Source organism: Triturus cristatus, chromosome 8, assembly GCF_964204655.1.
Source record: "Triturus cristatus chromosome 8, aTriCri1.1, whole genome shotgun sequence".
In the NCBI taxonomy this organism is placed as follows: Eukaryota; Metazoa; Chordata; class Amphibia; order Caudata; family Salamandridae; genus Triturus; species Triturus cristatus.
In genome coordinates, this window is record NC_140591.1 from 430,008,759 (window position 1) to 430,025,781 (window position 17,023).

The following is a 17,023-nucleotide window of genomic DNA, read 5'->3' on the forward strand; positions in this document are numbered from 1 at the left end:
TATGTGAGAAACATTGTAGTATTTAACATTAGTAAATTGTGTCACAGTTTCCACATGTATTGTAAACAATATATATTAAAATACGTCATACTGACATTAGTTTTCCACACTCTGCGTTATTGTAAGTGATGTGCTATTTAGACTGGATATACTGCAGCCGGGGGCATATGTACCAGAAACTGACAGAGCTCGGTATTATGCCAAAATGAGTAATGCTGTGCTCCATCAATTTCAAAACGCAGTGATGTGCTGTGTTTACAAAAATGCAGCGCACCCCTGAGTTTCCCTTAGTGCTGGCGCTAAAGAAGCAGCCTAGCATCAGAGCGGGAACCCTGCGCCATGTTGCAAGGGTACCTGCGCTGCAGGGGGGATTGTTTTTGAGCAGGAAGGGATACCTTCCTGCACAAAAACAATCTATACAGGCAATTTGCAGTTTCTATGTGTTCGCAGAATGCAGCACACATGGAAAGAGCAAAATACGAAGAGAAATGCAACATTTCTCTTCGTATTGCCTGTTTAAGAACAGGTATTTCCTGGTCTTATTTTTGGTGCTGCCGTATACCTTCTAAATATGGGGCAATGTCAGTGGGTGTTGCGGTGGAACGCCCACTGCAACACCCATTGCCTGCCCCTTTCACGCTAAGTGGTGTGTGAACAGTGGCATTATTTACAAGGCAAAGGGCATTATTTATGAGGAGAAGGACTGAACACCACCAGAACGTCACAAAGAGTGACTTTCTGGTGGCGTTAAGTCATTGTAAATATGCACCCAGTCTTTAGAGATATCACAGGGTGAGGTATTTATGGGTTCAGCTTTACATACCACTGCAGAGTTCTGCTCAGAATGGGGGATAATGTGATATGGACACCTGTTTTCCTTCGTAGTAAGATGCAAAACTCAGCATGAGCGGTATCTTTACACACAAATTGCGTCGGCTTTTACCTCGCCAAAATTTGTGTAGGGAAAAGTACTGAATTACTGAACCAATTGTAATAATGATACAGGTGCAAACTCTCCTTTGTGCCTGAATCGGGATTAGCACGATGAGGTCTCGAATACATTGCGCCTCTACCAGTAAAACGACTCCTTGTTGCTTTATTTTTGCTTTTAAGTATTAATAAGATTGAGTATCTGTTTTCACAGATTCACTGCCTCGTGTTTTCTGATTCATTTTATCCTCTTGAGTATGTAAGCATTCTCCAGTACAGCAAGTTCTTGACTTCCAGGCTGGGCCATCATCAATTGACAACTTTCACGCCTTTGTGGACAACCATCTGATTTTCCATCGCTTAAGCTTGTTGATAAAATCTTCTGTTAACATGTGTCCTGGTCTGTCTAGACAGGACACAACTTCCAGAATTACATACATTTTATTTCACAGCGTCTACTCTTTTATAAAATTAAAATCCCTATCCCGGGGACCAAAGGCATAAAAGAATTTTCATAAAAATATTTTCTGTGGTAGAGAAAGCCGCTTTAGAACAATCTATAAGCTACTATCATCATGATCATTCATTTTGCCTCATGTGCAAATTCAGTGGGTGTTGGACCTGGTGGGGAGATGGATTTGTGAAGCATCACTGCAATACAAAGCAGCATGGAGAGAATTACAGACATGTAATTCTCGATAATCTATGCCTTCCTGTCTTCCTGTCTGGTGCTTATTAGGGAGACTAGGGGGTATATTTGTGAAGGTTTTGCGTTCCCCTTGCGCCACGCAAGGGGGCACAAGGACGACGCATAGGGCAGATCATAGGGCATAGGGCAGATCTCTCTGAAGGCTAAGGAGGGGATGTTGGAAAAAAAAACCCCAGCTGTGTTTGGAAAGGTGGGAGTTGAGACTACAGTCCATTTTATGTCGTTTTGTCATTCAGTCGGGAATGTGGGCAGACTGACACAAGCCTTTAGTATGTGCAAATAGAGGAAGCACAGTAAACAAGGCTATGAGGTTAACTTTATCTACAGCAAACCAGTAATAACCTAATTATTTTAATGCATTCATGTGCTTCTATCAGAATTTCCAGCCATATTCCTTTTTTTGTCAGTTGGCTTAAATTAACAATATTTTGTAGATAGATACTATTATTAATCTTTTCACGCACAATAAAGTTGATTTCATCATGCAATTTTGTATTTTAGAACACTGGAACAAGCAGATGGATGTAGTGTTGTAACACCAATGGGGATGTCAACAAAGATTCACTCCAAGGGCTTTTGGGTATGTTTGATAGCCTACTCATTTCCCTTTAATTTGGCAATGAAATCACTCATTACTTGTATGGCTTGCCTTATTGCTCTTCTTAAACCAGATACAAGGTTTTGAGTTACTCTAATATATTAGTGCAGACTTAGTTCCTCTGTTATGAGTGATGGATCCAAAGTGCATACAATATGCTGGCATTGAACCCTAGAGGCATTAAGTGGTGCTAGTTTAGGTTACTGCTGGCCTTTCTCCATAGCAACATATCCCGATTAAGTGAGCAAAACCAGAATTTCATAATGGATTCTAGGATGATCATTCAGATAATTAGCATTAGGTCAGCCATCCCAGCCACCACCAAAGATACAACCCTTGAAACAGCCTCAGATTTGTGAAGGGCAAAGTATAGCCTAGCTGAAGCTATGGAAAGGGTTTAATTTGAATGGGCAATAAAGTGATCCGTAAATAGATCCAAAGATTGAACTAATTGATCCAAGTACACGAAGTAAACAGGAATGTTGCATGAAAGCATGTTGATAATAAATTCTGTTAAAATTATATTTTTAATTGAAAAACAAAAGAACTATGTACAAAATAAAATACAAATATTATCTTGAATCTAAGATGGCAGAAGGGGGTACAAGAGAGGCAGTGTAGGACAAGTATGGATTTTTTTTTGTAGTTTTATATAGCGTGAACTCAACCCAAAGGTATTGGAGTGCTTTACACAAGCACAAGTTACATTACACAAGGAAACATTAATTTTTGGTAGATAAGGGGAGTTTAAGTGATTTGCCCATAATCATGGTATGTTGAGCCGACACCGAGACTCACACCTGGTGTCCCACCTCCAAGGTCGACAGCTCTGGGGGTTAGGCCACATCCTCTCCACTAATTGTTGTTAATACGACGCATCCCTGCGTTTTTAAACTATTAGAGCGTGGCACTGCCAAATATGACACAGCTCCGCGCTTTGACAATTTTTTGTAAATATACCCCTTCGTGTTCTGAAGGTATTCTTTACCGGATTAGAAAAAAACATCAGTTTTTTTCATACCACTATGGTCCTGATTATGAGTGGCCCACTTGGGGATATGTTATTTATCGGCCCTGATAAATTCCACTATGCCGGGGATTGTTATTTAACAGGGTTGATAAATAACACTAATTACAAGTTTGCCTAGTCTAAATGAGTTCAGTAGCACCAAAAGCTACTTTTTTGAGTTTATCAGGCATTTTTACTGACTATATATCGGCAGTTTTGATCTTCCAACAAGAGCAGGAATTTTCGCTAGTTTGTGCTGGTATCATGTACTCATATTTTAGGTAGGGAAATGGTACTGATCAGTAAATCTCATCCAGTCTATAGCTAATGTCACAATGGTTTCCTGTCTTCTTGGGGAGAGGGCAAGCTTGCAAATTGCCATGGGGACCCATTTACCTCCAGTTCACAGCTGTGCTGACACGTTCTGTGGAGAGAGGCTTCTCCAGCAACTTTGTTACAGTTCCCAACACAGTCTTGTCCACTTGCAGACCAACCCTATGTAGAGAAAAAGATAAATCAGCAACAATGATGATGAAAACAAGATCAACAAATGCCAATATTCTGCTCTACACTGTCAGTAGTTGAAACAGAAAGAGTTATAACAGTCAACTCAAGCTCTGTTTTGCAGTCCTGCAAATATAACATAAAGGGGCCGATTACGATGTCATTCGGAAAGGCTCCGAATGGGATTTGGTATTGCAGAATCCGATTCAGAACCCTTGTTTCCAAACGAATCGCGCACATTTCCCAACGACCGATTACGATGCCCGGAAACCGTTCAGGCAGTCCGAATTCGTTCCGAAAGCCATTCGGACAGCCCGAGTCTTTTGGAGCCGAATCACACAGCTCTATGTACACGGTTTCTGAACGAGCGATTATGATGACTGATTTGGACAGCCGATCCGATTTGGTCTCCTCGACACAAAACAGCTGTCGGAATCTGTCCTTGGGAGCCCATTGTGGACCCCCTTCATCCGGAGGCATCCGATTGGGGCCCATGAGGGTACCCAAGGGACCACTCTTCCCAACCATGCACAATGTGGCAGGCACCATGGGGTGCCAGCGGCAGGGTGTACGGTTTTCCCCAATCACCCCTTTTCTCAATGGGAGCCTGTGTTCCCGTTCTGAATACAGGGTCCCATTGAAGTCAATCCGAGTCCACCCGAATGATGTTGGGAAGCATCGTATCGGTCTGTTGGACTCGATAGGACACGATTCGTACGGAAACACTTCCGAGACCAATTCGTTCAGAACAGTTTCCTAACGACATTGTAATCGGCTCCATAGTGATAAATCTAATTTGTTCATACCTGTTCATCTATTAAAAAAAAGAATGTGATAAACCAGAGGAATATTGTATCACTGGCAAAATATTGTTTTGCAAATACGGAGCCTTCTAGTTTAACATTAGTCTAAATTAGTGTTCATACGTCACACATCAGTCTACAGGATGTAATAGACCTTGGCAATAGTCTTCATCAGGGCCAACAACTCTCAATTTTTAGTTCTAGTGATATGCTCTGCTTCTTTCTTTGTCGACTGAAATCTTATGCTGCTTTTTATGTCATAGTGAATGTAAAATGTGATGTGATATAAGAAAAAGTAAGATTTTTGCACCACTGAAGACACATTTTCTTGATTGAATTGCAGAAATGTTCACAGGATATTCCCTAATTCAGATTATGATTAGTGACAGGTTTGCACTATATAATACACCAATACATACATGAATAATTTTCTTTAATTTATTTTACACGTTGCAGTTCTCCATAACTCGCCCACAACATTAAGTAGCTCCTCATAGATATGCCATAATGCCATTTAAAAAAACTACAAAATCAGTAAAATGTGGTTGTTCTGTTCCAAAGTAAAATATGGATTCAACTATTACTTTTCTAAAAGACTCAGAATGGTGATTTGCTCATCCAGCTTGGCAAAAAGGCAAATTCGCTTAGCATGAATTCTCCATATTTTATTTTACAATTACTGGCCATATTCTCAAGGAGCTATCGCCGAGTTAACGGCACAGCCAAACTTGCGATAAATTTATCTCCCCATTCACAAGCTGGTGCTAACAGCCCCTTGCACCTCTTTTCCAGCGATAGCATCCACAAAAAACATCGCCACAGATAACCCCGGCAACTATCGCTAATGAGATGCAGAGTAGGCGTTCCCGAGCAAAAAGCAGCGACAACACCACTCCTCAACATGCTCAACCACCAGACAGATCTGCGAAAAGACCACGAAACATGCGATAAGGCACGTTAGCTGCAGGAAACTAATACCTGCTCTGACCTGGTGTACATTCCGATGACAACCGGCAGCAGCCAAGTGAGCACAGCCCCGAGCCAAACATGAAGATCAACAGATGCACTCGGGCAACTGATCATGCAGCCCATAGCCCCAATAGGGCAACAACACCCACCGCCACCACCCCCAGGACCCCCTCCGACACCTCCCCGCCCCCCGCCCGGACCAACACTGAGGCAGCGCAGACAAAGACAGCGACCTGCTGAAAACACACCAACCTCACAGACCCAACACCTGGGAACGTCATTGCCCACCACAGGCTCAAAAGGACAACCTTCCCATGCATCCTGACCATCAACACCCAACAGGCCGACAGCACCAACACAGCGGACAACCAGCATCCCACCCCACACCAAGCTGCTGGCTGTGCTGCACCTGTTGGCTTCTGGTACCCCCCAACCAACACCCCCCAGAGTCAGAGGAGTCTCACAGCCAGCCTCATCCAAATCCCTCACACCTGTCCTGGATGCCATAATCAGCCTGGTACCCCAGTATCTATACGTCCACCATAATGCGCAGAATCCGCTGGAGACCAAGCAAGGACCATATGCCATAGCTGGATGCAGGCACGTGTTGGGGCAATCCACAGCTCACATGTCCTACTTCCGCCCCCTGGTGACACAGCACACAATCACCGCAACAGACAGCACACATCTCACATCAATGTGCAGGCAACACCCGAACACCGTGGAATCTCCACCAATGTCGTCGCCAAATACCCAGCCAGTGTCATGCTCCGACAGTCCATCATCAACCAGCGCTTCCAGGATGGCACCAATGGGAATGCACTGCCCGTTGTCAAGTACCAAATGAACAGCCCACACACCTCAACTCCACAACCATGCAACTCACAACTCTGGCAATGCACACGTCACAAAATCACATACAACATGCAAAACCACATGCCCACCCACCAGACACGACTGAACAACTTCCAATGGAAACCTGGGCAAGCCCTGGACATGAGCCATCAACGGCATGGCACTTAAACCACACAATAGCAGATTGTGGGGAGAGTTGGGAACCAGGCATGTGTGAAGGAGGCAAGTGAACCATCATTGGGAAAGTACACAATGCCAAGAGTGGCGGCGATGTGCTGGACAGACCCCAGTATGCATAACACACCCATATCCATGGCGACATACACTGCTGGCGTATGGAGTGTAGTGGACAGTGGACGCAACCATGTCACCCCAGACAGTGGGGGAGTTCATGGAAATGTTGCCTGTTATGTCCCCCCGTAAACGTGAGCGGTGTGGGATGTCCCGGCGTATGCCAGGCCAACGTAGGGGTGTGAATAAAAAGCACGTAGCCCTGGGCGTGGTCCTCTTCCGGAATGCCCATTATCTCTGCCAGGGCGGCGCCTCTCACCCCGCCACAAGGCCGATGCCATCCTCATGAGTGGAGTTGCCTGTGATCCTGTGCGTCTGCCGTACCCTGGCCGGCTGGACCCCGAACCTGTCAGGCCCGCCTCTGCGCAGCCAGGCCACACTGATCACCTGCTGACACCGGCGTGTGTCATGTAGGGCCCACCACGTGCCGGCGCAAGCTCCAAGCCCGAGGCCCACCCCCTCGGCAGCCTCCTCAGACCATCACGGCCTCAACGACACAGGCCCGCTTTACTCCTTTCTCATTGACGTTCTCTACTGCTGCATGCGGCCTACACAACGGTCACGTAGGTCACACATTTGGAACTAAAATTACACCATGGCAGTGAACATTATTTGAGGCAGAATTTATGTCACTGCACTCCCTTAGATGTGGTGCCACCAAGTCTGTGCATAGCATTACAACCACACGTGTCTGTGGGCCCACGCGGACCACTGCCCTCGGCCTACGCAGCGCACGAGTAGGCCACAGATTTGGAACTGCACATTGATTATTCAAAGGCAGAATACATATCATTGCACTCAAGGAGAGACGTAAGAGGATGACGCGTTGCAGTCCAGAGGGAATAGGATCATCGTTACGGAGGTGATCGAACACTACCGACAACTGCCCTGGTGTCACTAACTCTGTGCATCGCGAGCCAACGACACGTGGCTGTGGGCCACTGGTAACCACTGCTTTCGCCCTACACTGCGGTCCAGTAGGTCACAGAGTCTTGATTTAGCAATGGCGGAGTTCATATCAGCACACCGGCAACTTCGCAGACTGCATCCACTCTCAGCCCCGGTGCCACTAAGTCTGTTTCCCGACAGACATGGACACTCTCTGGTCGTACATTGGTGGCGTCTGAGCCTGCGGACTAGGGGGTAGTTTTCATCCTCATGTAGCTCATACCGAATTTGTGGTAAAAATTATGCTGTCGCTTTCCACTCCACCAGTTACTGCTTCCGAATAACATCAGACCTTCCGCATCATGCCCCGGAGGACACCTTCCTCTGTCCCCCGCAAGCCTCCGCCACATTCACCTTCGACATCGATGAGGACCTGCTCACTGTGCCAGGTCCCACCACAGTGCACCGCAAATCACCATCCCGTGACGGGGTGCCTGTGCTGGCCGCTGTGCATCCGGGGCCACTAACTCTGTGCTGGTCAGGTCCATGACCCCTTCTTCTGGGATATTGGATTGCCTCTGAGGCGATGGCCTTGGGGTCATCAACGCCATGTGTCTGTTGCCCTGCGCTGTCAGCTGCCTCCGGACGTAACTGTGGCCCACCAGGGCTCACGCATCAAATCTAGTGCTGACCGGCCGGATGTCGCATCACTGCAGGAGGCACCACGCCACCACTGCTAGGACCACCTCCAACCGCCATCTGCCAGAGTCGAAATGGTGGTCCTGACAGACTTACGGAGTTGCTCACACCTGTCGTGGATGCCATCATCGGCCTGATACCCTGCTCAGCACTCCAGGTGCCACTAACTCAGTGCACAGCAAGCCATCGTCCGTTACTGATTGTGTTTTGTGCTGTGGAAAGGTTGCACAGCAATGTCACCTCAAGCAGTGAGGGAGACCTGGGACGTTGATGAGGAAGATGATGCAGGTCTAACACACCCCACTGCATCTGCATCAGGAATATCTTGAAGGGACACAATCCAAGACTTTTTCTTCACATGAGCGCGCTCATCTCTAGTGCCCCAACCCCAGTGCACTGCAACTCACAGACACTTCTGTTTGCATGTTGGGTGACCTCTGTACTTGCTCCGGCTCCCTCCATGTAGCTCAGCATTTGACTCTGTTATGCCGGTGTTTTCGGTTTCCGATGCACTGTTGTCCAATGTTCAAGTGGTTGCCAGCATCAAGCATTCCGTGTGGGCTGGCTTACACTCACTCCACACACATCCAGCACAGGCGTCACTGTACATGTGGCGCCTGCCAATAAAGGAGCCGGGCGCACGTGCCCGTAGCCAGTTGAACATGATATCTGCATGTGTCCCTGTAGTTTTGTTGTATGCATGAGGGCCCTGGGCCCTACGACATTGCATTGTGCTGTGTACAGCGGATGCAAACATGTCACCGCAGGCAGCGGATTAGAGCTTGGACATGTAGCTTTGTCGTCACACACTCAATTCGTAAGGGGAGTGGCCTGAGCCATCATATGCAGAGCCAACGTGGGTGTGTGACTGCTATTTGCGTGCCCCTGGGCGTGGTTCTGTACTGGGAATGTGCATCTGCATGTGTCTATGGCAGTGTGTGTCTCCTGTGGGGTGTGGGTGGTCCCTGAAGGGTAATAGACACCATTATATGTGATCTAGTTCGCCTTCCATGGGTTTGGAGCCCACCCACACCTGTTCGGCAACCTCCTTTTGGCGTGCTGACACATGGCATTGGTGTTCCATTGAAGTGTCGTGAGCCAGCTGTGCTTGCGGGTGCTTCCTGCTGTGTGGTCTGTTGCAGGCTCTGTGTTCTCCTCTAAGTAGCTTGTGATGGGTTGCCTGGGATGTCAATGGGCTGTTGTAGGGCGTCGGTGTCGAAGGTGTGGTGGTCCTCTCTGGCATCACTGATGTGTTGTCTTCTGTGCTCTGCTGGAGGTGTTGTGTGGCCCTCTGTAATGTGAAGGGGAGATGCATGTTAACATTGTGTTGACATGTATGTTGGAGCATTGTTCTGGTTTACATGCAGACTGTATGACAATGTACATTGTGACTGTTTGGGAGGTGCTGAGTACTGCTGTGGGACAGTGTACATTTGGACTACATGACGGATGTGAGGTCGTATGCGTACTTTTCCATTTCACAGTTTCCTGCTCTGTCAGATGTAGTAGGCATGTTTCTATGCGTGTGCGGAGCCAGTTGTGTCATGCTCTGCAGTGTCGTCTTTGCGCATTGTACCATGTTGTCGTCAATGTGGATGTGCTGTGATTGCTATGTGTGTGTGCTGCAGTGTGCCACAGGGATGAGGGACATGATCCAGGGTCATTGTGGGTGTGCAATGTGCTATACTTGATTGTGCATGTGTTCCATTGTGCACATCTCCCCCGTCCTCCAGTCCCTGTTTGTTCCTCACCCTGTTGTTGTTGTGTCAGGTCCTCTCGAGCTGTGTCCGTACTCCCACCTCCTTGCATCGTCTCTACACTGATGACTGGCCTCCATTTCCTCCTGCTTTTCCTGTGGCGCAGGACTCCCACCTTCTGTCGCCGTTGCTGCCTTCCTGTTGGCAGCGGGTTTGTGCCTGGTTTAGTTTTCCAGGGCATGCAAGCGCCTCTTGGACTCATCCATTGTCCTCCTCGACCCTTCGGCTGCATTCCAGGTAGTCTGATTGTGGGACAGTTGCTGGTAGTGTTCTGTCACCTCCGTGACGCTGGTCTTGTGTTGCTGCGGACTGCACCCCGTCTTCCTCTTCCTCTTCTTCCTGTCCTTCACCGACCCCGTTGTACCTTGCTGGTGGTCTGTGGGGCTTGTGGGATTTGCGTTGGCCTCTGCGCTCGTTCAGGGTGCATCCATGGTGCTGCGCACTTTGGATTGTTTCTGGTGTTTTTCTTGTCCTGCTTTTATAGTGCATTTTCCCGCCAGACACGTGGGATTTGCAGGACTGTGGCTGGTTTTCACAGCTTTTTGTACCGCGCTTGGCCTCATCGCAGCTTTTTTTGCGTTCGTGTTTCGCATTTTTGTGGTGTGGCGTTGATTTTAAAGCGGTCAGTTGATGCGTTATCTGGTGTCTATCGCATGGTACCGCCGTGTTGTGAATACTTGGTTAACACGGCGTAAAATTCCCGCGATCGACCGTGATGTTGTAGGTTGCATTAAGTAACTTTTGCAATGATTATCACACGTTCTTGATAATATGGCCCTCAGTATATTTCCGTTGTGGTGAAAGAATCTGTTTCTTTCTGGAAACTCAGGTGGCAGATTTAGGAACTTTTGGTCCAACACAGCCCAGCAATTAAAGCTGCACTGTGTTGTGTCCAAGCAAGAGAGAAAAACAGCACTGTATTTTCGAAGATATGGTGCTATTTTACTCTCCCCTTGTGAAAACACATACACCCTTGCACAATAGTAGAGAGTTTTAAAACTTGCTCCACCATTACATTTGCCTCTACCAATGTTAATAGACCGGTATTTGCATCAAAACCAATAGGTGGGTGCATGGGGATGTCTAAGTTCCACCCATTGAGTGCCCCCTTGACACAAAGTAATGCAAAGTAGTGCATGCCACTACTTTGTGTTACTTTGACCAAATATCCAATTCAAATCTCGATTGGCACTGGAAAGTAAATACAGCCACAATACTATGTGCGGGTTTGAGTTACAAAAGTAATGCAAACCCTGTGCATAGTGTTACTAAATCTGTGCCTCAGTTTGAAAAGAGTGGTGCACTAAAACGCATACTAGCCCTTCACAAACTTTTTATAGTTAAAATTCAGCTTATCCTCTCCCGCAGTCACCTAGCAAGTGAGAAAGTGATTTTGAGAAAAGGGCCAGACAAAAGCAAAGACACAAATGACGTTAAACAAAACAACACAAACAATAAAATGACACAAACGAAGACAATGGCAGAAAGAAACAACAAATATAATAACCAAGACAATGAGCAAGCAAGAGAGAGTGAGAGAGAGAGAGAGAGAGAGAGAGAGAGAGAGAGAGAGAGAGAGAGAGAGAGAGAGAGAGAAAGTAATAAAGAGTAAGAACGTGTGAGCAGTCTCTAGGGAGGCGTTAGTTACAAATTCTTTGTTTATGAAATGCAAAGTGATTTTCTATGTGCCATGTATTATAAATTGGAAGGGTAGTACATTTGTATTTACATTGGAAGGAAGGGGTTGGTAAGAAATATTCACATTCTCCGTATATAGGAAATGTGGGTAGTGGATACATCTTTTAGATTCTGCAACCAAATGGAAGTGCTTTGTCGGCAGACCTTTTTATATGGGTCAAATAGAAAGTAATGTTAATAGACATGAATCATTTCAATAAATAATGTAAAATTGTATGGATACCTCTGATTTTGTTGCCTAAGAATGTCTATAATACTAGAAGAAATGCCGTAAAGACTAGGATAAAACAACAGCTGGATAGATAGTAGAACAAAACTTGAAAAACATCTCGTGTACTGGATGATGTAATACCGAATATCAAATTGTTAATATAATGCAACTAAAATATCATATCTACAATATCTAATATATTAATATTGTGAAGGTAAGAATGTATTGGTAAGTAAAGATCTGCTATACTTAACTCCACATATATGTACATTGACGATATATATTTCTTCAATTATGTAGTTGTAGAGATAGTCAAGGAATACTTACCTATATGTAATTGCCTTCACAATTGTTTGGTAGCTGTTATTGTGGCTAGAGGAATATATGACGTTATCCCGCAAACAATTAGCCCACATACCATCACTCCGCATTTATTACAACGTGGGTGCAATTACTCCACAATACCATCACCCTGCAAACTTTTAACCAGCATATGACTTTACCACGCATGCCATTACAACGCAAATGCATGCGTGGTGAAGGCATAAACTTAGTAAAAGTACTTATCCTAATATATATATATATATATATATATATATATATATATATATATATATATATATATATATATACATATATATATATATATAGATATAGATATATAGATATATAGATATATAAATATATACATATTCACTGAAAAAAACCATAGGTTTTAGGTAAAGTTATAGTTAGTTGGACATTTCACTCGTACAAAACCATAGAAATTCCCCTGTTATAGTTAGTTCAGCTAACTATAACTCGCGCGCCCGCAATGCACTGCTGATGACGTCACATTTTACATCACTCATGACATGGTCAGTGACATCACGCATGACATCACTGATGACATCTCAAATGACATCACTGATGACATCATCCAGTGAATGTTTGTCTTTCTGAAAATTACACATTTTTTATATATGTAGATCTCAAGGTCGATGGAAGAATAATTGGGTATATAAGTGTCTAAATGGATGATTTTTTTTTGTTTAAAATTGATTGTTTAACGGACAGATTAAGTGTATCTTAGTGAATACATGGGTTACTGAGTAATGTTTAAATATGTAATTATCTGTATCAGTCTCTCACTTTGTGTATAAGTGACTACATGGGTTGGTGAGTAGCTACATGAGTGTCTATATGGGTTTTTGCTTGTTTTTTTGAGTATCAGTATGAGTGTCTGAGTGTCTGTATGGTTCAGTGGAGGGTATTACTTAGTGCATAGATGCATGAATGAGTACTTCACTGTTTGTATGTGTTGAAGACAGTATGTGTGCAGGACTGTATGGGTGGATGAGTGTGTGTATGGGTGTGTTAGTGAGTGAATGACTGTCTCAATAGTGTCTTTATAAGTAACTACATATGTTTTAAACTACTATATGTGAGTATTGCTGTATATAAGTGAGTATATGTGAGAGTGAGAGATTGGAAGAGTTCCTGTATGAATAAGTATGTCTTTCTTTAAGTGATTTTTTAAAAGAGTAAGTATGTGTAACTTTCTGTAGAAGTAAGTGTGCTGGTGTGTGTATAACAGTATATGCAAGTAAATGGATGTTTGATTCTTTATTAGCATGAGTGACTATGTGTGTGAGTAACTCTATGGATGAGTGGCGGTGTGTAACAGGATGTATAGGTGTATGAGTACATATGATGAGTGAGTACATGTATGAGTGACTATATAGGAGTGTTGGTGTATGAGTGGATATGTATGTAGATCTTAGATTTACTGAATAGGTTGTTGTAACTGGTATTGGTATGACCATTGTTTAGAAAAGGTTAGTTTCTATTTTTGAGTGTGTGTATCAAAGGTTATATTAGGGTGAGAGGAGGTCTGCCATTCTATCACAAGGATGATGTCATCAGTGATGTCATTTGAGATGTCATCAGTGATGTCATGAGAGATGTCACTGACCATGTCATGAGTGATGTAATATGTGACGTCATCAGCAGTGCATTGCGGGCGCGCGAGTTATAGTTAGCTGAACTAACTATAACGGGGAAATTTCTATGGTTTTGTACGAGTGAAATGTCCAACTAACTATAACTTTCCCTAAAACCTATGTTTTTTTCAGTGAATTTCTAAGGTTTTTTAAATGCTAATTCCTAACTATAACATGTCTGAAACCTATGGTTTTTTCAGTGAATTTCAAAGGTTTTGTAAATGACAATTTTTAAATGTATTACTTGTTATATTTATTTATTTTGATACTGATTTACTACATTTTTTTAACCTATTTATTTTTAGATATTTTAATTTTTTAATTACATATTAATTACATTATACATTGCATTACAAAATATGCTTTCTCAGAATGAATTACTTTAGTTTAAATACTTTGCAAATAGGCAATAGACTTTTAAGTACAGTAGTTACAGTTGTTGCAATGGGCAAACCAATTTCAAACCCAATGCAACATTGAGCTCAATGGGAATTTCTATTTAAATGCAATTAGTTACTTTATGGATTACTTTTCTAACCACCATGGGACATCTTCTGTAAACAGTTGAGTAAAAGCGTTTTGGTTACACTATTGATTTTTAAGGAATATTATTGTATTTTAAAAGTTGACACTTAGAAACTTTTCTGGTGAAAACCAGACAATGGATTCCTATGGAAGGAAATACAAGTTACTGGTAAGTACAGTTAGAATAACTTTGCAGGCTAAAAGATGCGGCACTGGGTTGTCTCCTGATAACAGGTGAGTAAATCGGAATTAGTTGTTCGGATGATTTTAGGTGAATATTTTAAAGTTCCAAAACTCCACACTTAGAAGAATTTCCAAGTGAAACCAGTCAATGTTACCCTATGGAAGGAAATTCAAGTTACTGGTAAGTACGGTTAGAAATATTTCTCAGGATCAGTACTGGGCTCAAAGATGCAGCACTGATGTCTCTCCTGATAACAGGTGAGTAAATCGTAATTCATATTTCGGCTGATTTTAGAGGAATATTTTAAAGTTCTAAAACTCCACACTTAGGAGAATTTCCAAGTGAAACAAATTAATGTCAGCCTATGGAAGGAAATTCAAGTTACTGGTAAGTACAGTTAGAATTACTTTTCAGGATCAGTACTGGTCTCAAAGATGCAGCACTGAGGTCTCTCCTGATAACAGGTGAGTAAATCGGAATTCGTAGTTCGGCTGATTTTTCTTCAATCCAGTATATATAGAGCCACTTTCCTACACCATCCCCACCCTTCACCACTGTGCAAACACGCACTGTGGCGCGTTTTAAGTTGGGGAAATCATTCCCCTTCAATCCTGAGGGTCCCTAGAGTCCAACTAGCTCACTAGGTACATCCCATAAATGCCACAGAGCTGCGTTGCAGAGAGGTGTAAAAAGGGGCGTGGCCTCTGAACACCTGTGTGCAATGCAGCTCCCTGGCGCATACTGGAGATACCTGTTGGGCTATTTCGCCCTCAGGGACCCTCAGCATTGAAAGATAATTAATTCCCCAACTTAAAACACGCCACAGGGCGAGTTTGCCCAGTGGTGAAGGAAGGGGGCGTGTCCTGAGGTGACATGTCTGCAAACACGCCCTGTGGCGCGTTTCAAGTTAGAGAATTAATTCCTACTCAATCCTGTGGGTCCCTGGGGGGCAACTAGCCCACCAGGTACCTCCAATGCGCCAGGGGGCTGCGTTGCAGAGATGACTGTGGGCCCTTGCTGACTGCTGCCTCTGGCCTACACTGTGATCAGCACGGCTCACAATTAAAATTCAGTCTTGATTCATTAATTACAGAGTCCAGTAGGCAACTAACTACAACGTCCCTGAAACCTACACAGTATCCTTTTAGTATCCTTACTTCAAGAACTTTTTTAATATCAATTATAGCTTTAGTACAATGACCAAATTCATCTTGCAAGTCCAAAGGAACACTGAATGGCAGTCTACACTGCGGCCAGCAGAGCTCACAGTTTGAATTCAGTCTTGATTAATTAATTTCAGAGTCCAGTAGGCAAATAACTATAACGTCCTCGAAACCTACACATTTCAACAATGTATTCCATACATATTTCATCTTTTGTTACCTACACTGCGGTCAGCAGAGCTCACAATTTACATTGAGACATGATTTATTAATTGCAGACAGAATTGTACTCTATGTCCTCGGATTTTGTCAAGAGGAAGTGACAAAAAGCATTCCTCGATGTCTGTGCTGACTACTGCCTTCCATCTACATTGCGGACTGCAGGGCTCACAATTCAGATCGAGTTGGAATTGCAGATGACGCAGCCCAGTAGGCAACAGACATTGCTACCAGTGCGGCCCTTCCGGACCACGCATCATCGCTAGCTGTTCACATTTGGAATTCTTCTGATGCCCCTACCTCAGTGCATCACAACTCCTGGACCCTTTATGATAGAATCTTTTGTGTATGATTTCAGATCTGCTGCCCCTACCTCAGTGTACCACAAGTCATGAACCCTTTACGATAGAAGCTTTTGTGTATTATTTCACATCTGGTGCCCCTAACTTAGTGCAGCACAAGTCATGGACCCTTTATGATTGAATCTCTGTGTGTGATCCGATGATTACTGTTGTACTTGTTGCCAGCACCAACCATTCCCTGAGGGCTGGCTTACACTCACCCCACACGCATCCAGCACAGACGTCACTGGACATGTGACCCTGGTAATAAAAAGGGGCCGAGCGCATGTGGCTGTAGACAGTTCCACTATCTATCTAACTGTGTCCGTGTGTTCATTATGTATGCATGATGCTGCCCCTGGGCCCTACCACATTACATTTTGCTGTGGGCAGTGCTCGTGACCATGTTTCCTATGGCAGTGGGGAAAACTTTGGTTATGTAACTTTGTCTCGGTCATTGTATAAGTACATAGGTAGAGACTGGATCATTAGAGTACTGCAAGGAGAGTGTATAGTGAATTTATAAGTGCTTTGGAATTGGCGGAGTGATTGGATAAGTACATATGTTGGTGGAGCCTAACCCCCGAGCACAAGCTTGGCTCTAATTTGGGCTTTGCATGGCCCTGTATTGCTACAGCTGCAACACTCCACTGAATGTGCAATAAACATTCATATCCACACAGATATG

The 17,023-nt window shown here is 44.1% G+C and overlaps 1 protein-coding gene across 3 annotated transcripts in view; it reads right to left on the reverse strand.

The window, feature by feature from the left end:
• The window catches only part of ERICH6B (glutamate rich 6B), a 370,776-nt gene that overhangs the window by 227,743 nt on the left and 126,010 nt on the right, over window positions 1-17,023 (reverse strand). For all 3 annotated transcript variants that reach the window (XM_085621832.1, XM_085621831.1, XM_085621833.1), the window contains one exon: window positions 3,643-3,741. In XM_085621832.1, coding sequence (XP_085477958.1) covers window positions 3,643-3,741 — 99 coding nt within the window. The remainder of the gene's footprint in view (window positions 1-3,642; window positions 3,742-17,023) is intronic.